Here is a 22207-nt window from a genome sequence, read left to right as displayed (position 1 = left end):
AGGGCACTAGGCCCTGTCCCCGAACGGCATGCCACCTGAAGGCCCGCCCACCACGGCTGGCTCCTCCCCCAAGTGGCCCCACCCCAAGTCCCGCCCACACGAGGCCCAGCCCACCACCACTAGCTCGGCCGCAAGCAGCCTTTCGCCCGGAGGACAGGCCCCGCCCACCACCCACGGTGGGAAAGCCCCACCCTTCCTCCTGGGGCTCCACCCCCTGCACTATCACCGCCCCCTTCTACCAAGCCCCGCCCCTAAAGGAAACCGCCGGCGGGAAGAGCACGAGGGCGCTTTTAATGGGCGGGTCCAGCGGGGTCCTGTCCTGAGCCAGCGCCTTTGGCTCCGGGGGCGTGGCCGGCGGCGGGCGCGGGGGCGTGGCTAGAGCCGGCCGCGGCGTGGTCGGCGGCGGGGGCGTGGTCGGCGGCGGGGGCGTGGCTAGAGCCGGCGGGGGCGTGGCCGGGCGGCAGGCGCGCCGCCATGGCGTCCAGCTCCTCCCGCAGCCGCTCCAGCCGCTGCCCCACCTCCCGCAGCGCCGCCGCCTGCTCGTCCTCCCGCCGCCGCGCCTGCCCCGCCTGCCGCGCGTACTCCAGGTAGAGGCAGAGCCCTCCCACGCCGAACACGATCGCTTCCCCCAGCAGCTCCGCTCCCAGCTCCGCCGCCGCCTCTTCGTTCAGCGGTTTCACGGCGGCGCCGCGGAAGCCCATCAGCCGCATCTTGGTGCGCATCTCCACCCAGTGATACACTGCGGGGGGGGGGGGGGACGGGCGGGGAGCGGCGGGGCACCGGCCCGGTGCGTGCCCCCCCCCCCCCCCCCCCCCCCCCGCCGCCCCCCGCCCCCGGTGCCCCCCCCACTCACGCTGGGCGGGCGGCAGGCAGATGTAGGTGCGGAAGAAGGGGCTGGCGCGCGCGCCCGCCTTGATGCGGGCCGCCAGGGGGCGGCTCAGCTGGCGCGCGCCCAGCGTCAGCAGCTTGGCCAGCGGGAACGCGCCCGCCACCATCCTCCGCCGCGCGCGCCGTGACCTCCCCGCCGCGCGACCCGGAGGCGGGGCCCCCCCCGCCCCTCGGCCCCGCCCACTCCCGCCGGGGCGCTGCGCCCCCTAGCGGCCGGCAGCGTGCGGCCGGGTCCTCGCACGCGCGGAGAGAGCCTCGCGCGTCGGGGCAGCCCTGGGTGACGCTGGAGCACCCGTGGGTGACGCTGGACCTCTCGTGGGTGATGCTGAAGCACCCGTGGGTGACACTGGGACACCCCTGGGTGATGCTGGACCCCCTGGGTGACACTGGAGCACCCGTGGGTGACACTGGACCTCTCGTGGGTGATGCTGGAGCACCCCTGGGTGACGCTGGAGCACTCGTGGGAGACCCTGGATCACCCCTGGGTGACACTGGACCTCTCGTGGGTGATGCTGGAGCACCCCTGGGTGACGCTGGGACACCCGTGGGTGATGCTGGAGCACTCGTGGGTGACGTTGGAGCACCCCTGGGTGACGCTGGAGCACCCCTGGGTGACGCTGGAGCACTCGTGGGTGACGCTGGAGCATCCGAGAGAGATGCTGGAGCACCCGTGGGTGATGCTGGACCTCCTGGGTGACACTGGAGCGCCCGTGGGTGACACTGGAGCACCCCTGGGTGATGCTGGACCCCCTGGGTGATGCTGGAGCGCCCGTGGGTGACACTGGAGCACCCCTGGGTGACACTGGAGCACCCCTGGGTGATGCTGGAGCATTCGTGGGTGATGCCGGACCCCCTGGGTGACACTGGAGCACTCGTGGGAGACCCTGGAGCACCCCTGGGTGACACTGGACCTCTCGTGGGTGACACTGGAGCACCCCTGGGTGATGCTGGAGCACCCCTGGGTCATGCTGGGACACCCGTGGGTGATGCTGGACCCCCTGGGTGACACTGGAGCACCCCTGGGTGACGCTGGAGCACTCGTGGGTGATGCTGGAGCACCCGTGGGTGATGCTGGACCCCCTGGGTGACACTGGAGCACCCCTGGGTGACGCTGGAGCACTCGTGGGTGATGCTGGAGCACCCCTGGGTGATGTTGGATCCCCTGGGTGACACTGGAGCGCCCCTGGGTGACACTGGAACACCCCTGGGTGATGCTGGATCCCCTGGGTGACACTGGAGCGCCCCTGGGTGACACTGGAACACCCCTGGGTGACACTGGAGCACTCGTGGGAGACCTTGGATCACCCCTGGGTGATGTTGGAGCACCCGTGGGTGACGCTGGACCCCTCTGGGTGACACTGGAGCACTCGTGGGAGACCCTGGATCACCCCTGGGTGACACTGGAGCACCCCTGGGTGACGCTGGACCTCTCGTGGGTGATGCTGGAGCACCCTGGGTGATGCTGGAGCACCCGTGGGTGATAATGGAGCACTTGTGGGAGGCACTGGAGCACCCCTGGGTGACACTGGAACACCCCTGGGTGACACTGGAACACCCCTGGGTGATGCTGGACCCCCTGGGTGACGCTGGAGCACCCGTGGGTGACACTGAAACACCCCTGGGTGACGCTGGACCTCTCGTGGGTGATGCTGGTGCACCCCTGGGTGACACTGGAGCACTCGTGGGTGACGCTGGAGCATCCGAGAGAGATGCTGGAGCACCCGTGGGTGATGCTGGACCCCCTGGGTGACACTGGAGCACCCGTGGGTGACACTGGAGCACCCCTGGGTGATGCTGGATCCCCTGGGTGACACTGGAGCACCCCTGGGTGACACTGGAGCACCCGTGGGTGACACTGGAGCACTCGTGGGTGACGCTGGAGCATCCGAGAGAGATGCTGGAGCACCCGTGGGTGATGCTGGACCCCCTGGGTGACACTGGAGCACCCGTGGGTGACACTGGAGCGCCCGTGGGTGACACTGGAGCACCCCTGGGTGATGCTGGATCCCCTGGGTGACACTGGAGCACCCGTGGGTGACACTGGATCACCCCTGGGTGACGCTGGACCCCCTGGGTGACGCTGGACCTCTCGTGGGTGACACTGGAGCACCCCTGGGTGATGCTGGACCCCCTGGGTGACACTGGAGCACCCCTGGGTGACACTGGAGCGCCCCTGGGTGACACTGGAGCACCCCTGGGTGATGCTGGACCCCCTGGGTGACACTGGAGCGCCCGTGGGTGACACTGGAGCACCCCTGGGTGATGTTGGATCCCCTGGGTGACACTGGAGCACCCGTGGGTGACACTGGAGCACCCCTGGGTGATGCTGGACCCCCTGGGTGACACTGGAGCACCCCTGGGTGACACTGGAGCGCCCGTGGGTGACACTGGATCACCCCTGGGTGATGTTGGAGCACCCATGGGTGACGCTGGACCCCTCTGGGTGACACTGGAGCACCCCTGGGTGACACTGGAGCACCCCTGGGTGACGCTGGACCTCTCGTGGGTGATGCTGGAGCACCCTGGGTGATGCTGGAACACCCCTGGGTGATGTTGGATCCCCTGGGTGACACTGGAGCACCCGTGGGTGACACTGGAGCACCCCTGGGTGATGTTGGATCCCCTGGGTGACACTGGAGCGCCCCTGGGTGACACTGGAGCACCCCTGGGTGATGCTGGAACACCCCTGGGTGACACTGGAGCGCCCGTGGGTGACACTGGAACACCCCTGGGTGACACTGGAGCACTCGTGGGAGACCTTGGATCACCCCTGGGTGATGTTGGAGCACCCGTGGGTGACGCTGGACCCCTCTGGGTGACACTGGAGCACTCGTGGGAGACCCTGGATCACCCCTGGGTGACACTGGAGCACCCCTGGGTGACACTGGAGCACCCGTGGGTGACGCTGGACCTCTCGTGGGTGATGCTGAAGCACCCGTGGGTGACACTGGGACACCCCTGGGTGATGCTGGACCCCCTGGGTGACACTGGAGCACCCGTGGGTGACACTGGACCTCTCGTGGGTGATGCTGGAGCACCCCTGGGTGACGCTGGAGCACTCGTGGGAGACCCTGGATCACCCCTGGGTGACACTGGACCTCTCGTGGGTGATGCTGGAGCACCCCTGGGTGACGCTGGGACACCCGTGGGTGATGCTGGAGCACTCGTGGGTGACGCTGGAGCACCCCTGGGTGACACTGGATCACCCCTGGGTGACGCTGGAGCACTCGTGGGTGACGCTGGAGCATCCGAGAGAGATGCTGGAGCACCCGTGGGTGATGCTGGACCTCCTGGGTGACACTGGAGCGCCCGTGGGTGACACTGGAGCACCCCTGGGTGATGCTGGACCCCCTGGGTGATGCTGGAGCGCCCGTGGGTGACACTGGAGCACCCCTGGGTGACACTGGAGCACCCCTGGGTGATGCTGGAGCACTCGTGGGTGATGCCGGACCCCCTGGGTGACACTGGAGCACTCGTGGGAGACCCTGGAGCACCCCTGGGTGACACTGGACCTCTCGTGGGTGACACTGGAGCACCCCTGGGTGATGCTGGAGCACCCCTGGGTCATGCTGGGACACCCGTGGGTGATGCTGGACCCCCTGGGTGACGCTGGAGCACCCCTGGGTGACGCTGGAGCACTCGTGGGTGATGCTGGAGCACCCGTGGGTGATGCTGGACCCCCTGGGTGACACTGGAGCACCCGTGGGTGACGCTGGACCCCCTGGGTGATGCTGGAGCACCCGTGGGTGATGCTGGACCCCCTGGGTGACACTGGAGCACCCGTGGGTGACACTGGAACACCCCTGGGTGATGTTGGATCCCCTGGGTGACACTGGAGCGCCCCTGGGTGACACTGGAACACCCCTGGGTGATGCTGGATCCCCTGGGTGACACTGGAGCGCCCCTGGGTGACACTGGAACACCCCTGGGTGACACTGGAGCGCCCGTGGGTGACACTGGAACACCCCTGGGTGACACTGGAGCACTCGTGGGAGACCTTGGATCACCCCTGGGTGATGTTGGAGCACCCGTGGGTGACGCTGGACCCCTCTGGGTGACACTGGAGCACTCGTGGGAGACCCTGGATCACCCCTGGGTGACACTGGAGCACCCCTGGGTGACGCTGGACCTCTCGTGGGTGATGCTGGAGCACCCTGGGTGATGCTGGAGCACCCGTGGGTGATAATGGAGCACTTGTGGGAGGCACTGGAGCACCCCTGGGTGACACTGGAACACCCCTGGGTGACACTGGAACACCCCTGGGTGATGCTGGACCCCCTGGGTGACGCTGGAGCACCCGTGGGTGACACTGAAACACCCCTGGGTGACGCTGGACCTCTCGTGGGTGATGCTGGTGCACCCCTGGGTGACACTGGAGCACTCGTGGGTGACGCTGGAGCATCCGAGAGAGATGCTGGAGCACCCGTGGGTGATGCTGGACCCCCTGGGTGACACTGGAGCACCCGTGGGTGACACTGGAGCACCCCTGGGTGATGCTGGATCCCCTGGGTGACACTGGAGCACCCCTGGGTGACACTGGAGCACCCGTGGGTGACACTGGAGCACTCGTGGGTGACGCTGGAGCATCCGAGAGAGATGCTGGAGCACCCGTGGGTGATGCTGGACCCCCTGGGTGACACTGGAGCACCCGTGGGTGACACTGGAGCGCCCGTGGGTGACACTGGAGCACCCCTGGGTGATGCTGGATCCCCTGGGTGACACTGGAGCACCCGTGGGTGACACTGGATCACCCCTGGGTGATGCTGGACCCCCTGGGTGACACTGGATCACCCCTGGGTGACGCTGGACCCCCTGGGTGACGCTGGACCTCTCGTGGGTGACACTGGAGCACCCCTGGGTGATGCTGGACCCCCTGGGTGACACTGGAGCACCCCTGGGTGACACTGGAGCGCCCCTGGGTGACACTGGAGCACCCCTGGGTGATGCTGGACCCCCTGGGTGACACTGGAGCGCCCGTGGGTGACACTGGAGCACCCCTGGGTGATGTTGGATCCCCTGGGTGACACTGGAGCACCCGTGGGTGACACTGGAGCACCCCTGGGTGATGCTGGACCCCCTGGGTGACACTGGAGCACCCCTGGGTGACACTGGAGCGCCCGTGGGTGACACTGGATCACCCCTGGGTGATGTTGGAGCACCCATGGGTGACGCTGGACCCCTCTGGGTGACACTGGAGCACCCCTGGGTGACACTGGAGCACCCCTGGGTGACGCTGGACCTCTCGTGGGTGATGCTGGAGCACCCTGGGTGATGCTGGAACACCCCTGGGTGATGTTGGATCCCCTGGGTGACACTGGAGCACCCGTGGGTGACACTGGAGCACCCCTGGGTGATGTTGGATCCCCTGGGTGACACTGGAGCGCCCCTGGGTGACACTGGAGCACCCCTGGGTGATGCTGGACCCCCTTGGTGACACTGGAGCGCCCCTGGGTGACACTGGAACACCCCTGGGTGACACTGGAGCGCCCGTGGGTGACACTGGAACACCCCTGGGTGACACTGGAGCACTCGTGGGAGACCTTGGATCACCCCTGGGTGATGTTGGAGCACCCGTGGGTGACGCTGGACCCCTCTGGGTGACACTGGAGCACTCGTGGGAGACCCTGGATCACCCCTGGGTGACACTGGAGCACCCCTGGGTGACACTGGAGCACTCGTGGGTGACGCTGGACCTCTCGTGGGTGATGCTGGAGCACCCGTGGGTGATGCTGGACCCCCTGGGTGACACTGGATCACCCCTGGGTGACGCTGGACCTCTCGTGGGTGATGCTGGAGCACCCCTGGGTGATGCTGGACCCCCTGGGTGACACTGGAGCACCCCTGGGTGACACTGGAGCGCCCGTGGGTGACACTGGAGCGCCCGTGGGTGACACTGGAACACCCCTGGGTGATGCTGGAGCACCCCTGGGTGATGCTGGAGCACCCGTGGGTGATGCTGGAGCACCCGTGGGTGATGCTGGACCCCCTGGGTGACACTGGAGCACCCCTGGGTGACGCTGGACCTCTCGTGGGTGATGCTAGAGCACCCCTGGGTGATAATGGAGCACTTGTGGGAGGCACTGGAGCACCCCTGGGTGACACTGGACCCCCTTGGTGACACTGGAGCGCCTGTGGGTGATGCTGGACCCCCTGGGTGACGCTGGACCTCTCGTGGGTGATGCTGGAGCACCCGTGGGTGATGCTGGACCCCCTGGGTGACACTGGATCACCCCTGGGTGACGCTGGACCTCTCGTGGGTGATGCTGGACCCCCTGGGTGACACTGGACCCCCCCCCGGGCGACCCCTGGGTGACAGCAGACCCCTTGTGTGACACAGCTGGGTGAGTCCGGAGCCCCGGGACGTGCGGGGCAGCCCCCCGGTCCCCCCCCCCCCCCGAGACGGGGACCGGGCTCCCCGCCGCCACCGGGTCACGTGGCTCTGAGTGAGCCCCCCCCGCGGGTGCCCCCCCCCCCCCCCCCCGTGCCCCCGCCCCTCCCGAGGGCGGTGCCACCGGAGCCGGTGCCGGTGCCCCGAGGGCGGCGGAGCCCCGCGCCGAGCCGGTACCGGGAGCCCCGGGAGGGGGCGGGGGGGGGTCCGAGGTGGGGGGGGGGCACCGAAAGGGCCCGCGAGGCTGTCGGGGTGAAGCGTAGGGGACAGGGGGGCAGCGGGGGGGACACGCGTGGGGACACGGGACACTGCGGGGGGGGGGGGGGGCAAGGGACACCGGGTGTGGCACCGGGAGGCACCGGCATCACCGGGGGGTGGGGGTCGATGGGGAGGTGGGGATGTGGGGGTGCGGCGGGGGGAACACGGAGGGACTTTGAGGGGCGGCGGGGGACACGCGTGGGGGACCCGGGACACCGGCGGGGGGGACAAGGGGCACTGGCGGGGGGGGACAAGGGACACCGGCGGGGGGGGACAAGGGGCACTGGCGGGGGGGGACAAGGGACGCTGGCGGGGGGGGACAAGGGACACTGGCGGGGGGGGACAAGGGGCACTGGCGGGGGGGGACAAGGGACGCTGGGGGGGGGGGACAAGGGACGCTGGCGGGGGGGGGACAAGGGACGCTGGCGGGGGGGGACAAGGGACGCTGGCGGGGGGGGGACAAGGGACACTGGCGGGGGGGGACAAGGGACGCTGGCGGGGGGGGACAAGGGGCGCTGGCGGGGGGCGACAAGGGACGCTGGCGGGGGGGGACAAGGGACACTGGCGGGGGGGGACAAGGGGCACTGGCGGGGGGCGACAAGGGACGCTGGCGGGGGGGGGACAAGGGACGCTGGCGGGGGGGGACAAGGGGCACCGAAATGGCACCAGGAGGAACCGGCGTTATCGGGGGGGCGGCCGCTGCCCCCCCCCCCCCCAGCTGTCCCCCCCCGCGGTCCCCACGCGGACCTGGGGGGGGGGATGTCGGTGCGGGGGGGGTCCCGCTCCCGTCCCCCTCCCTGGCAGGACCCAGGCGTCCGGGAACCGCCTGCAGCTCCCTGGGAACCGCGTCAAAGGGGGGGGGGGGGGGGGCAGCACCCATAAGGGGGCGGGGGGGGGCACGCGACACCGGTGCCCCCATCCCTCCCGGTGCCCCTCCCCAGGAGCTGCCACCGCCGCCATGGGCCGCTGGGCAGTGCCCCCCCCCCCCCCTCCTCCTCCGGGTCCTGCGTGGGGCAGAGGTGAGACCCCCACCCCCCAGGGTTCCCCCCAACATCACCCCCAGGGTCCCCCTGGGATCCTCCCACTGCCTGATCGGGACCCCCACCCCACCAGGACCACCCCCCAGCTGCCACCTCCAAGACGTTCCCCTCCGGACCATGGTGGTGGCCCCATCATCCTGGTCACCCCATGGTGGTGGCCCCGTGGTGGTGTCTCCATCATCCTGGTCACCCCATGGTGGTGGCCCCGTGGTGGTGTCTCCATCATCCTGGTCACCCCATGGTGGTGGCCCCCGTGGTGGTGTCCCCATCATCCTGGTCACCCCGTGGTGGTGTCGCCATCATCCTGGTCACCCTGTGGTGGTGTCCGCATCATCCTGGTCACCCCGTGGTGGTGGCCCCGTGGTGGTGTCCCCATCATCCTGGTCACCCTGTGGTGGTGTCCACATCATCCTGGTCACCCCGTGGTGGTGGCCCCATGGTGGTGTCCCCATCATCCTGGTCACCCCATGGTGGTGGCCCCCGTGGTGGTGTCTCCATCATCCTGGTCACCCCATGGTGGTGGCCCCCGTGGTGGTGTCCCCATCATCCTGGTCACCCCGTGGTGGTGGCCCCGTGGTGGTGTCCCCATCATCCTGCTCACCCCATGGTGGTGGCCCCCGTGATGGTGTCCCCATCATCCTGGTCACCCCGTGGTGGTGTCCCCATCATCCTGGTCACCCTGTGGTGGTGTCCGCATCATCCTGGTCACCCCGTGGTGGTGGCCCCGTGGTGGTGTCCCCATCATCCTGGTCACCCCGTGGTGGTGGCCCCCGTGGTGGTGTCCCCATCATTCTAGTCACCCCATGGTGGTGGCCCCCGTGGTGGTGTCCCCATCATTCTAGTCACCCCGTGGTGGTGGCCCCATGGTGGTGTCCCCATCATCCTGGTCACCCCGTGGTGGTGGCCCCCGTGGTGGTGTCCCCATCATTCTGGTCACCCCGTGGTGGTGGCCCCCGTGGTGGTGTCCCCATCATCCTGGTCACCCCGTGGTGGTGGCCCCATCATCCTGGTCACCCCATGGTAATGGCCCCCGTGATGGTGTCCCCATCATCCTGGTCACCCCATGGTGGTGGCCCCATCATCCTGGTCACCCCGTGGTGGTGGCCCCGTGGTGGTGTCCCCATCATCCTGGTCACCCCGTGGTGGTGTCCCCATCATCCTGGTCACCCCGTGGTGGTGGCCCCCGTGGTGGTGTCCCCATCATCCTGGTCACCCCGTGGTGGTGGCCCCGTGGTGGTGTCCCCATCATCCTGGTCACCCCGTGGTGGTGGCCCCCGTGGTGGTGTCCCCATCATCCTGGTCACCCCGTGGTGATGGTCCCCGTGGTGGTGTCCCCATCATCCTGGTCACCCCGTGGTGGTGGCCCCGTGGTGGTGTCCCCATCATCCTGGTCACCCCGTGGTGGTGGCCCCGTGGTGGTGTCCCCATCATCCTGGTCACCCCATGGTGGTGGCCCCTGTGGTGGTGTCCCCATCATCCTGGTCACCCCGTGGTGGTGTCCCCATCATCCTGGTCACCCTGTGGTGGTGGCCCCGTGGTGGTGTCCCCATCATCCTGGTCACCCTGTGGTGGTGGCTCCCGTGGTGGTGTCCCCATCATCCTGGTCACCCTGTGGTGGTGTCCGCATCATCCTGGTCACCCCGTGGTGGTGGCCCCGTGGTGGTGTCCCCATCATCCTGCTCACCCCATGGTGGTGGCCCCCGTGGTGGTGTCCCCATCATCCTGATCACCCCATGGTGGTGGCCCCCGTGATGGTGTCCCCATCATCCTTGTCACCCCGTGGTGGTGTCCCCGTGGTGGTGTCCCCATCATCCTGGTCACCCCGTGGTGGTGTCTCCATCATCCTGGTCACCCCGTGGTGTTGGCCCCGTGGTGGTGTCCCCATCATCCTGGTCACCCCGTGGTGGTGGCCCCATCATCCTGGTCACCCCGTGGTGGTGGCCCCCGTGGTGGTGTCCCCATCATCCTGGTCACCCCGTGGTGGTGTCCGCATCATCCTGGTCACCCCATGGTGGTGGCCCCCGTGGTGGTGTCCCCATCATCCTGGTCACCCCATGGTGGTGGCCCCATCATCCTGGTCACCCCGTGGTGGTGGCCCCGTGGTGGTGGCCCCATCATCCTGGTCACCCCGTGGTGGTGGCCCCGTGGTGGTGGCCCCATCATCCTGGTAACCCCGTGGTGGTGTCCCCATCATCCTGGTCACCCCGTGGTGGTGGCCCCCGTGGTGGTGTCCCCATCATCCTGGTCACCCCGTGGTGGTGTCCGCATCATCCTGGTCACCCCATGGTGGTGGCCCCCGTGGTGGTGTCCCCATCATCCTGGTCACCCCGTGGTGGTGTCCCCATCATCCTGGTCACCCCGTGGTGGTGGCCCCAGTCATGGTGGCCCCGTGGCGGTGGCCCCAGTATGGTGACCCTGGTGGTGGTCCCCCCGACGGTGGCCCCACAGTGTCCCTTCGCAGGAGGAGCGCTCAGCCCAGGCGACGCTGGCCGCCTGGCACCAGTACCGGCACGCCTGCGAGCTGCGTCTGCGCCTCGACCCCCCGGCGGCCGGTGAGTGGGGACAGGGGGGGACACCAGGGTGACACCGGGGACACCCTGACGTCCCCCTCACTCCCCAGCACCCGTCTGCAACCGCAGCTTTGACATGTATGCCTGCTGGGGGGACGCGGCCCCCAACGCCACTGTCACCGTCCCCTGCCCCTGGTACCTGCCCTGGCACCACCGAGGTAATGGGGGGAGGGGGCACCCGCGGCGGGGGACCCCGCGGTGCCGCTGGGTGCCGCGGGTGACGGGACGGGGTGCTCAGTGCAGGGCGGGGTGGTGGCTCGGCGCTGCGGACCCGACGGGCGCTGGGTGACGGACGAGACCGGGCGGCCCTGGCAGGACCATTCGCAGTGCGAGGACCCGGCGCAGGGGGGGCCGCTGCAGGTGGGGGCCCCCACGGGTGTCACGGCGTGGGCTGCCGTGCCGCGTGCCATGCTGTGCCGTGTGCCACGCTGTGCTGTGTGCCACGCTGTGCCGCGTGCCACGCTGTGCTGTGTGCCACGCTGTGCCGTGTGCCACGCTGTGCCGTGTGCCACGCCGTGCCGTGTGCCGCGCTGTGCTGTGTGCCACGCTGTGCTGTGTGCCATGCTGTGCGGTGCCGCGTGCCACGCTGTGCAGTGTGCCACGCCGTGCCGTGTGCCACGCTGTGCTGTGTGCCACGCTGTGCGGTGCCGTGTGCCACGCTCTGCGGTGCCATGCACCATGCTGTGCCGTGTGCCACGCTGTGCGGTGCCGTGTGCCACGCTGTGCTGTGTGCCACGCTGTGCGGTGCCGCGTGCCACGCTGTGCGGTGCCGTGTGCCACGCTCTGCGGTGCCATGCACCACGCTGTGCCGTGTGCCGTGTGCCGTGTGCCACGCTGTGCCGTGTGCCACGCTCTGCGATGCCATGCACCACGCTGTGCCGTGTGCCGTGTGCCACGCTCTGTGGTGCCGTGTGCCACGCTGTGCCACGTGCCACGCTGTGCGGTGCCATGCACCGTGCTGTGCCCCGTGCCACGCTCTGCGGTGCCATGCACCACGCTGTGCCCCGTGCCACGCTGTGCGGTGCCATGCACCACGCTGTGCCGTGTGCCGTGTGCCACGCTGTGCGGTGCCGTGCACCACTCTGTGCCGTGTGCCACGCTCTGCAGTGCCATGCACCACGCTGTGCCGTGTGCCGTGTGCCACGCTGTGCCGTGCCATGCACCACGCTGTGCCGTGTGCCACGCTCTGCAGTGCCATGCACCACGCTGTGCCGTGTGCCATGCTCTGCGGTGCCATGCACCACGCTGTGCCGCGTGCCACGCTCTGCGGTGCCATGCACCGTGCTCTGCCCTGCGCCGTGCCCTGTGCCACGCTGTGCCATGCCGCACCGTGCCGCGTGCCATGCTCTGCAGTGCCATGCACCCTGCTGTGCTCCGTGCCGTGTGCTGCGCCGCGCTGTGCCCTGTGCCACGCTGTGCCGTGCCGTGCACCATGCTGTGCCCCACGCCGTGCTGTGTGCCATGCTCTGTGGTGCCATGCACCCTGCTGTGCCGCGTGCCACGCTGTGCGGTGCCATGCTCTGCGGTGCCATGCACCACGCTGTGCCCCGCGCTGTGCCCTGTGCCACACTGTGCCGTGCCATGCACCACGCTGTGCCCTGTGCCGTGCCCTGTGCCACGCTCTGCGGTGCCATGCTCTGTGGTGCCATGCACCCTGCTGTGCCCCGCGCCGTGCCCTGTGCCACGCTGTGCCGTGCTGTGCACCGTGGCGTGCCCCACGCTGTTCCCCGTGCCCTGCTGTGCTGCGCCGGCCGTGCCGCGTGCCGGGAGCTGGGCTGCACCACGCTGGGCTGACACGTGCCGTGCCCCACGTCGCGCCGTGCCACGCGCTGTCGGGCTGCACTGCAGCGTGCGCTGTGCCGGGAGCTGCCGGGCTGCACCAGGTCGTGCTGTGCTGTGACGGGCACCGTGCCGTGCCGTGCTGTGCCATGTGCCATGCCGTGCTCTGCTGTGTCGCATTGCCCCGTGCCATGCTGTGCACCGTGCCACGTGGTGCTGTGCCACGCTGCACCGTGCCGTGCCTTGTTGCTCTGTGCTGTGCCGCGCTGCGTGGTGCCATGCTGCCCCGTGCTGTGCCACGCTGCGTGGTGCTGTGCCATGGTGCTCCATGCTGTGCCATGCTGTGTGGTGCTGTGCCATGCTGCCCCGTGCTGTGCCACGCTGCGTGGTGCTGTGCCATGGTGCTCCATGCTGTGCCATGCTGTGTGGTGCTGTGCCCCGTTCCCCCGTGCTGTGCCACGCTGCGTGGTGCTGTGCCCTGTGCTGTGCCACGCTGCGTGGTGCCATGCCCTGTTCCCTCGTGCTGTGCCACGCTGCGTGGTCCTGTGCCATGGTGCTCTGCTCTGTGCCACGCCGCGTGGTGCCATGCTGCCCCGTGCTGTGCCCTGTTCCCCCGTGCTGTGCCATGCTGCGTGGTGCTGTGCAGCCCCGTGCTGTGCCACGCTGCGTGGTGCTGTGCCCCGTTCCCTTGTGCTGTGCCATGCTGCATGGTGCTGTGCCCTGTGCTGTGCCACGCTGCGTGGTGCCATGCTGCCCTGTGCTGTGCCACGCTGCGTGGTGCTGTGCCATGCTGCCCCGTGCCGTGCCCCGTTCCCCCGTGCTGTGCCACGCTGCATGGTGCCATGTCCCATTGCCCCGTGCTGTGCCACGCTGCGTGGTGCTGTGCCATGGTGCTCTGCTCTGTGCCACGCTGCGTGGTGCCCCGTTCCCCCGTGCTGTGCCACGCTGCGTGGTGCTGTGCCCCGTTCCCCCATGCTGTGCCACGCTGCGTGGTGCTGTGCCCCGTGCCGTGCCACGCTGTGTGGTGCCATGCTGCCCCGTTCCCCCGTGCTGTGCCATGCTGTGTGGTGCTGTGCCATGCTGCCCCGTGCCGTGCCCCATTCCCCCATGCTGTGCCACGCTGTGTGGTGCTGTGCCATGGTGCCCTGTGCTGTGCCCCGTTCCCCCGTGCTGTGCCACGCTGCGTGGTGCCATGCTGCCCCGTGCTGTGCCACGCTGCGTGGTGCTGTTCCCCGTTCCCCCGTGCTGTGCCACGCTGCGTGGTGCCGTGCAGCCCCATGCTGTGCCACGCTGCGTGGTGCTGTGCCCCGTGCCGTGCCACGCTGTGTGGTGCTGTGCCATGCTGCCCCGTGCTGTGCCCTGTTCCCCCGTGCTGTGCCACGCTGCGTGGTGCTGTGCCCCGTTCCCCCGTGCTGTGCCACGCTGCGTGGTGCTGTGCCCTGTGCTGTGCCACGCTGCGTGGTGCCATGCTGCCCCATGCTGTGCCACGCTGCGTGGTGCTGTGCCATGCTGCCCCGTGCCGTGTCCCATTGCCCCGTGCTGTGCCACGCTGCGTGGTGCTGTGCCCCGTTCCCCCATGCTGTGCCACGCTGCGTGGTGCTGTGCCCCGTGCCGTGCCACGCTGTGTGGTGCCATGCTGCCCCGTTCCCCCGTGCTGTGCCACGCTGTGTGGTGCTGTGCCATGGTGCCCTGTGCTGTGCCCCGTTCCCCCGTGCTGTGCCACGCTGCGTGGTGCTGTGCCCCGTTCCCCCGTGCTGTGCCACGCTGCGTGGTGCCATGCCCTGTTCCCTCGTGCTGTGCCACGCTGCGTGGTGCTGTGCCATGGTGCTCTGCTCTGTGCCACGCCGCGTGGTGCCATGCTGCCCCGTGCTGTGCCACGCTGCGTGGTGCCGTGCCCCGTTCCCCTGTGCTGTGCCACGCTGCGTGGTGCCGTGCAGCCCCATGCTGTGCCACGCTGTGTGGTGCTGTGCCATGGTGCCCTGTGCTGTGCCCCGTTCCCCCGTGCTGTGCCACGCCGCGTGGTGCCATGCTGCCCCGTGCTGTGCCACGCTGCGTGGTGCTGTGCCCCGTTCCCCCGTGCTGTGCCACGCTGCGTGGTGCCCCGTTGCCCCGTGCCACGCCACGTGGTGCTGTGCCATGGTGCTCTGCCCCGTGCCACGCCGCGTGGTGCCGGGCAGCCCCGTGCTGTGCCCGGTGCCATGTCCCCGTGCCCGGTGTCCCCGTCCCGGTCCCCGCAGCGGCAGGCCTGGCTGCTGGAGCAGTTCCGTCTCCTCTACACCGTGGGCTACTCCCTCTCGCTCGTCGCCCTCCTCCTGGCGCTGCTGCTGCTCCTGCTCTTCAGGTACCCACGCCGGGGCACCCCTGGGTGCTGGCGGGGCACCCCCGGGTGCTGCCACCCACCTGCGTCCCCTTGTCCCAGCAGGCGCCTGCGTTGCACCCGCAACTTCATCCACGCCAACCTCTTCCTCTCCTTCGTGCTGCGGGCGGGCGCCATCCTGACGCGGGACGCGCTGCTGCGACGCCGCCTGCGCCCCGGCCCCGGGCACCCCCTGCAGCGGCTGGGCCACGAGGTGGGCACCCACGGGGGGGTGGGGGGGGTGGGCGTGGGCTGGGGGGGCGAGCCGGGGCGGGGGATGGTCCACCACGGTGCTGGTGCCACCATGGTGCTGGTGTCACCATGGTGCTGGTGTCACCGTGATGCTGGTGCCACCCCGGTGCTGGTGTCATCGTGATGCTGGTGTCACCATGGTGCTGGTGCCACCACGATGCTGGTGCCACAATGGTGCTGGTGTCACCGTGATGCTGGTGCCACCATGGTGCTGGTGCCACCATGATGCTGGTGCCACCACGCTGCTGGTGCCACCATGGTGCTGGTGTCACCGTGGTGCTGGTGTCATCGTGATGCTGGTGTCACCGTGGTGCTGGTGCCACCACGATGCTGGTGCCACAATGGTGCTGGTGTCACTGTGGTGCTGGTGCCACCACGCTGCTGGTGCCACCATGGTGCTGGTGTCATTGTGATGCTGGTGCCACCATGGTGCTGGTGCCACCATGATGCTGGTGCCACCCCGGTGCTGGTGCCACCACGATGCTGGTGTCACCGTGGTGCTGGTGTCATCGTGATGCTGGTGCCACCCCGGTGCTGGTGCCAGCACGATGCTGGTGTCACCGTGATGCTGGTGTCACCATGCTGCTGGTGTCACCGTGATGCTGGTGCCACCCCGGTGCTGGTGTCATCGTGATGCTGGTGTCACCATGGTGCTGGTGCCACCACGATGCTGGTGTCACCGTGGTGCTGGTGTCATCGTGATGCTGGTGCCACCCCGGTGCTGGTGCCAGCACGATGCTGGTGTCACCGTGATGCTGGTGTCACCATGCTGCTGGTGTCACCGTGATGCTGGTGCCACCCCGGTGCTGGTGTCATCGTGATGCTGGTGTCACCATGGTGCTGGTGCCACCACGATGCTGGTGCCACAATGGTGCTGGTGTCACCGTGGTGCTGGTGCCACCACGATGCTGGTGCCACAATGGTGCTGGTGTCACCGTGATGCTGGTGCCACCATGGTGCTGGTGCCACCATGATGCTGGTGCCACCACGCTGCTGGTGCCACCATGGTGCTGGTGTCACCGTGGTGCTGGTGTCATCGTGATGCTGGTGTCACCGTGGTGCTGGTGCCACCACGATGCTGGTGCCACAATGGTGCTGGTGTCACTGTGGTGCTGGTGCCACCACGCTGCTGGTGCCACCATGGTGCTGGTGTCATTGTGATGCTGGTGCCACCCCGGTGCTGGTGCCACCACGATGCTGGTGTCACCGTGGTGCTGGTGCCACCATGGTGCTGGTGCCACCATGGTGCTGGTGCTACCCTGGTGCTGGTGTCACCACGATGTTGGTGCCACCATGATGCTGGTGTCACCGTGATGCTGGTCCCACCACGATGCTGGTGCCACCACGATGCTGGTGTCACTGTAATGCTGGTGCCACCATGATTCTGGTGCCACCATGGTGCTGGTGCCACTGTGGTGCTGGTGTCACTGTGGTGCTGATGCCACCACGATGCTGGTGCCACCGTGATGCTGGTGCCACCGTAATGCTGGTGCCACCATGATTCTGGTGCCACCATGGTGCTGGTGCCACTGTGGTGCTGGTGTCACTGTGGTGCTGATGCCACCACGATGCTGGTGTCACTGTGATGCTGGTGTCACCGTAATGCTGGTGCCACCATGATTCTGGTGCCACCATGGTGCTGGTGCCACTGTGGTGCTGGTGTCACTGTGGTGCTGATGCCACCACGATGCTGGTGTCACTGTGATGCTGGTGTCACCGTAATGCTGGTGCCACCACGATGCTGGTGTCATCATGATGCTGGTGTCATTGTGATGCTGGTGTCACCGTGGTGCTGGTGCCACCACGATGCTGGTGTCATCATGATGCTGGTGTCATTGTGATGCTGGTGTCACCGTGGTGCTGGTGCCACTGTGATGCTGGTGTCACCGTGGTGCTGGTGCCACCACGATGCCGGTGCCTCCGTGACGCCGGTGTCCTGGTCACGGCGTGGGTGTCCCCGCGCAGGCGGTGGCAGGGTGCCGGCTGGCCCAGGCTCTCACCCAGTACTGCGTGGGGGCCAACTATGGGTGGCTGCTGGCCGAGGGACTCTTCCTCCACAAGCTCCTGGTGCTGGCGGCCTTCTCCGGCGAGCGCTGCCTCCCCGCCTTCCTCTTCCTCGGCTGGGGTGAGCCCCTTCCCGTGTCCCCCCCGTGTCCCCCCGTGTCCCCACCTCCCCTCCCCAACCCTGTCCCCGTCCCCCCAGGAGCCCCCGTGCTCTTCGTGGTGCCGTGGGTGGTGGTCAGGTACTTCTACGAGAACGAGGGGTGAGGCTGCTGGACACCCCCTTCCCCATTTTGTCACACCGGGAGGGGACACCGATGTCCCCAGCTGGGGACCCAGGCACCCGGCTGAGCCCCCTCCCCCTGCCAGGTGCTGGGAGAGGAACGAGAAGGCAGCGGTGTGGTGGATCATCCGCTGTCCCATCCTGATGGCCGTGGCGGTGGGTGACACAGCGGGGTGGGGGTGGCCGTCGCCGAGGCAGGGTCCCCACTGTGGGGGGTGCCACCCTCGGTGTCCCCGTCCCCAGGTGAACTTCGTGGTGTTCGTGCGCATCGTCCGCATCTTGGTGGCCAAAGTCCGGGCGCATCAGGTGCCCCGTGGGGACACCAGGGTCAGGTGGGGACACCGGGGACACCCCACGCACGAGCCATCCCTGTCCCCACTGTGTCCCCACGGTCTCTGTGCAACGTCCTCGTGCCCCCCCCCCCCAACCCTGTGCATGTCCCCACCTGCGTCCCCACCCTGGCAATGTCCCCAAGCATGGCCTCGGCCACGTCCCCATTCCTGTACCTCCACAGGGGTGACCCCAAGTGCGTCCCCTGCAAGTCCCCATCCTGGAAGGCCACCAGACGTCACCCCGAGGGTGTCTCTGTCCCCATCCCTCCCCAAGAGGGTCTCTGAGGGGGTCTCTGTCCCCAAGCTGGTCTCCAGAGGTGTCCCCAAGAGGGTCCCCGTCCCTGAGGGGGTCCCTGTCCCCAAGCCGGTCTCCAGAGGCGTCCCTAAGGGGGTCCCTGTCCCTGAGGGGGTCCCTGTCCCTGAGGGGGGTCTCTGTCCCCAAGCCTGTCTCCAGGGGTGTCCCCAAGAGGGTCCCCATCCCTGAGGGGGTCTCTGTCCCCAAGCCGGTCTCCAGGGGTGTCCCCAAAAGGGTCCGTGTCCCTGAGGGGGTCCCTGTCCCTGAGGGGGTCCCTGTCCCCAAGCCGGTCTCCAGGGGTGTCCCTAAGAGGGTCCCCATCCCTGAGGGGGTCCCCGTCCCTGAGGGGGTCTCTGTCCCCAAGCCGGTCTCCAGGGGTGTCCCCAAGAGGGTCCCCATCCCTGAGGGGGGTCCCTGTCCCCAAGCCGGTCTCCAGAGGTGTCCCCAAGAGGGTCCCCGTCCCTGAGGGAGGTCCCTGTCCCCAAGCCGGTCTCCAGGGGTGTCCCCAAGAGGGTCCCTGTCCCTGAGGGGGTCTCTGTCCCCAAGCCGGTCTCCAGGGGTGTCCCCAAGAGGGTCCCTGTCCCCAAGCCGGTCTCCAGGGGTGTCCCTAAGAGGGTCCCCATCCCTGAGGGGTCTCTGTCCCCAAGCCGGTCTCCAGGGGTGTCCCCAAGAGGGTCCCTGTCCCTGAGGGGGGACCCTGTCCCCAAGCCGGTCTCCAGGGGTGTCCCCAAGGGGGTCCCCATCCCTGAGGGAGTCCCTGGGGGTGTCCCTGTCCCCAAGCCGGTCTCCAGAGGTGTTCCCAAGGGGGTCCCCGTCCCTGAGGGGGTCCCTGTCCCCAAGCCGGTCTCCAGGGGTGTCCCCAAGAGGGTCCCTGTCCCTGAGGGGGTCCCTGTCCCCAAGCCGGTCTCCAGAGGTGTCCCTAAGGGGGTCCCTGTCCCTGAGGGGTCTCTGTCCCCAAGCCGGTCTCCAGGGGTGTCCCCAAGAGGGTCCCCATCCCTGAGGGGGTCCCTGTCCCCAAGCCGGTCTCCAGAGGTGTCCCTAAGGGGGTCCCTGTCCCTGAGGGGGTCCCTGTCCCTGAGGGAGGTCCCTGTCCCCAAGCCGGTCTCCAGGGGTGTCCCCAAGAGGGTCCCCATCCCTGAGGGGGTCCCTGTCCCCAAGCCGGTCTCCAGGGGTGTCCCCAAGAGGGTCCCCATCCCTGAGGGGGTCCCTGTCCCCAAGCCGGTCTCCAGAGGCGTCCCTAAGGGGGTCCCCATCCCTGAGGGGGTCTCTGTCCCCAAGCCGGTCTCCAGGGGTGTCCCTAAGAGGGTCCCCGTCCCTGAGGGGGTCCCTGTCCCTGAGGGAGGTCCCTGTCCCCAAGCCGGTCTCCAGGGGTGTCCCCAAGAGGGTCCCCATCCCTGAGGGGGGTCCCTGTCCCCAAGCCGGTCTCCAGGGGTGTCCCCAAGAGGGTCCCCATCCCTGAGGGGGTCCCTGTCCCCAAGCCGGTCTCCAGAGGTGTCCCTAAGTGGGTCCCTGTCCCTGAGGGGGGTCTCTGTCCCCAAGCCGGTCTCCAGGGGTGTCCCCAAGAGGGTCCCTGTCCCTGAGGGGGTCCCTAGGGGGGTCCCCATCCCTGATGGGGTCTCTGTCCCCAAGCCGATCTCCAGAGGTGTCCCCAAGAGGGTCCCTGTCCCTGAGGGGGTCTCTGTCCCCAAGTCTGTCTCCAGAGGTGTCCCCAAGAGGGTCCCCGTCCCTGAGGGGGGTCTCTGTCCCCAAGCCGGTCTCCAGGGGTGTCCTCAAGAGGGTCCCCGTCCCTGAGGGGGTCCCTGTCCCTGAGGGGGTCCCTGTCCCCAAGCCGGTCTCCAGGGGTGTCCCCAAGAGGGTCCCTGTCCCCAAGCCGGTCTCCAGGGGTGTCCCCAAGGGGGTCCCTGTCCCTGAGGGGTCTCTGTCCCCAAGCCGGTCTCCAGGGGTGTCCCCAAGAGGGTCCCTGTCCCCAAGCCGGTCTCCAGAGGCGTCCCTAAGGGGGTCCCTGTCCCTGAGGGAGGTCCCTGTCCCCAAGCCGGTCTCCAGGGGTGTCCCCAAGGGGGTCCCTGTCCCTGAGGGGTCTCTGTCCCCAAGCCGGTCTCCAGGGGTGTCCCCAAGAGGGTCCCTGTCCCTGAGGGGGGTCCCTGTCCCCAAGCCGGTCTCCAGGGGTGTCCCCAAGGGGGTCCCCATCCCTGAGGGGGTCCCTGGGGGGGTCCCCAACCCTGGAGGGTCCCCATGGGTGCCCCTTCCCCCGCAGGCTGGCCAGGTCGACGCTGACGCTGATCCCGCTGCTGGGGGTGCACGAGGTGGCCTTCGCCCTGCTGGGGGAGGGGCAGGGGGGGGGCACCCTGCGCCTGGTGCGGCTCTGCCTGCAGCTGCTGCTCTCGTCCTCCCAGGTGCGGGGGGGCTGCGGTGGGGGGGGCTGCGGTGGGGAGGGGTGGGTAGCAATGGAGGGGAGCCACGGGGGTGTGCGGTGGGGGGGGAGGGGGCTGCAATGGGGTGTAATGGGGGGAGGGGGCTGCAGTGGGGTGGGGGTGTAATGGGGGGAGGGGGCTGCAATGGGGTGGGGGTGTAATGGGGGGAGGGGGCTGCAATGGGGTGGGGGTGTAATGGGGGGAGGGGGTTGCTGTAAGGGTGTAATGGGGGGAGGGGGCTGCAATGGGGTGGGGGTGTAATGGGGGGAGGGGGCTGCTGTAAGGGTGTAATGGGGGGAGGGGGCTGCAGTGGGGTGGGGGTGTAATGGGGGAAGGGGGCTGCAGTGGGGTGGGGGTGTAATGGGGGGAGGGGGCTGCTGTAAGTGTGTAATGGGGGGAGGGGGCTGCAGTGGGGTGGGGGTGTAATGGGGGGAGGGGGCTGCTGTAAGGGTGTAATGGGGGAGGGGGCTGCAATGGGGTGGGGGTGTAATGGGGGGAGGGGTCTGCAATGGGGTGTAATGGGGGGAGGGGGCTGCAGTGGGGTGGGGGTGTAATGGGGGGAGGGGGCTGCAATGGGGTGGGGGTGTAATGGGGGGAGGGGGCTGCAATGGGGTGGGGTTGTAATGGGGGGAGGGGGCTGCAATGGGGTGTAATGGGGGGAGGGGGCTGCTGTAAGGGTGTAATGGGGGGAGGGGGCTGCAGTGGGGTGGGGGTGTAATGGGGGGAGGGGGCTGCAATGGGGGTGTAATGGGGGGAGGGGGCTGCAGTGGGGTGGGGGTGTAATGGGGGGGTTAAAACAGAGGGCTGCAATGGGGGGGCTCCATGGGGGGCTGTAATGGGAGCGCCCCCCGGGGGGGGCTGCAGCGGGGGGGGGGCTGCAGGACGCAGGGGCTGCACTTGGGTGGGGGCGGGGGGTGCTCAGGTCCGGGGGGGGGGGGGGGGGGGGGGGATGGGTGCACATACACGCGCACGTGACCACATGCACGCGCCTGTCTGCCTGCACCCCCCCCCCGGGGTGCCCCCCCCCCCCCCCATCCCCAGGGCCTCGTTGTCAGCATCCTCTACTGTTTCGTCAACAAAGAGGTGCGTCACGATGGGGGGGGGGGCGGGGGGCATGTCGTGACACGGTGTGATATATCGCAGCCTGTCCCTGTGCCGGCAGGTGCAGGCGGAGGTGCGGCGCGGGTGGCAGCGCTGCCGCCTGGGTGCCCCCTGCACCCCCGCCCCCCCCCAGGGCCCCCCCCCCGGCGCTACGCGGCTGGGGGGGGGCAGCGCCCAGCACCCCCCGACCCTGGGGGGGCACCGGATCGCCGAGAGCTGCTGCTAACGGGGGGGGAGGTGCCAACTGTGGGTG

At 68.9% G+C, this 22207-nt stretch overlaps 2 protein-coding genes across 2 annotated transcripts; one reads left to right on the top strand and one right to left on the bottom strand.

Moving 5' to 3' along the window:
* Nucleotides 1-270: 270 nt before the first annotated feature.
* Nucleotides 271-1023, bottom strand: OPA3 (outer mitochondrial membrane lipid metabolism regulator OPA3). Its single transcript, XM_075446170.1, has 2 exons — nucleotides 854-1023; nucleotides 271-739 (listed from the first exon to the last, which is right to left on the bottom strand). The coding sequence occupies exons 1-2, from the start codon at nucleotides 993-995 to the stop codon at nucleotides 291-293; spliced, it is 591 nt and encodes a 196-aa protein (XP_075302285.1). The 5' UTR covers nucleotides 996-1023; the 3' UTR covers nucleotides 271-290.
* Nucleotides 1024-1313: 290 nt separating this feature from the next.
* On the top strand, nucleotides 1314-22180 carry LOC142365386 (gastric inhibitory polypeptide receptor-like). Its single transcript, XM_075446128.1, has 19 exons — nucleotides 1314-1373; nucleotides 2481-2615; nucleotides 5183-5317; nucleotides 6498-6590; nucleotides 6891-7019; nucleotides 7226-7449; nucleotides 8367-8553; nucleotides 11036-11126; nucleotides 11195-11302; nucleotides 11383-11504; nucleotides 15161-15264; nucleotides 15346-15493; nucleotides 17497-17656; nucleotides 17735-17795; nucleotides 17902-17971; nucleotides 18059-18147; nucleotides 20697-20835; nucleotides 21895-21936; nucleotides 22016-22180. The coding sequence occupies exons 1-19, from the start codon at nucleotides 1314-1316 to the stop codon at nucleotides 22178-22180; spliced, it is 2262 nt and encodes a 753-aa protein (XP_075302243.1).
* The last annotated feature ends 27 nt before the right edge of the window (nucleotides 22181-22207 follow it).

The sequence above is a fragment of the Opisthocomus hoazin genome, chromosome 39 (genome assembly GCF_030867145.1).
Source record: "Opisthocomus hoazin isolate bOpiHoa1 chromosome 39, bOpiHoa1.hap1, whole genome shotgun sequence".
Taxonomy (NCBI): Eukaryota; Metazoa; Chordata; class Aves; order Opisthocomiformes; family Opisthocomidae; genus Opisthocomus; species Opisthocomus hoazin.
Note: the sequence above shows the minus strand (reverse complement) of the source record. Positions and strands in the feature narration are given on the sequence as shown.

Coding starts and splice junctions, on each gene's coding strand:
- LOC142365386 (XM_075446128.1), top strand. CDS start 1,314: ATGCTGGAGCACCCCTGGGTGACGCTGGAGCACTCGTGGGAGACCCTG. Junction 11,127..11,194: donor CCTCGACCCCCCGGCGGCCG/GTGAGTGGGGAC, acceptor CTCACTCCCCAG/CACCCGTCTGCAACCGCAGC. Junction 20,836..21,894: donor TGCTGCTCTCGTCCTCCCAG/GTGCGGGGGGGC, acceptor CCCCATCCCCAG/GGCCTCGTTGTCAGCATCCT.
- OPA3 (XM_075446170.1), bottom strand. CDS start 995: ATGGTGGCGGGCGCGTTCCCGCTGGCCAAGCTGCTGACGCTGGGCGCG. Junction 740..853: donor CTGCCTGCCGCCCGCCCAGC/GTGAGTGGGGGG, acceptor CCCCCCCCGCAG/TGTATCACTGGGTGGAGATG.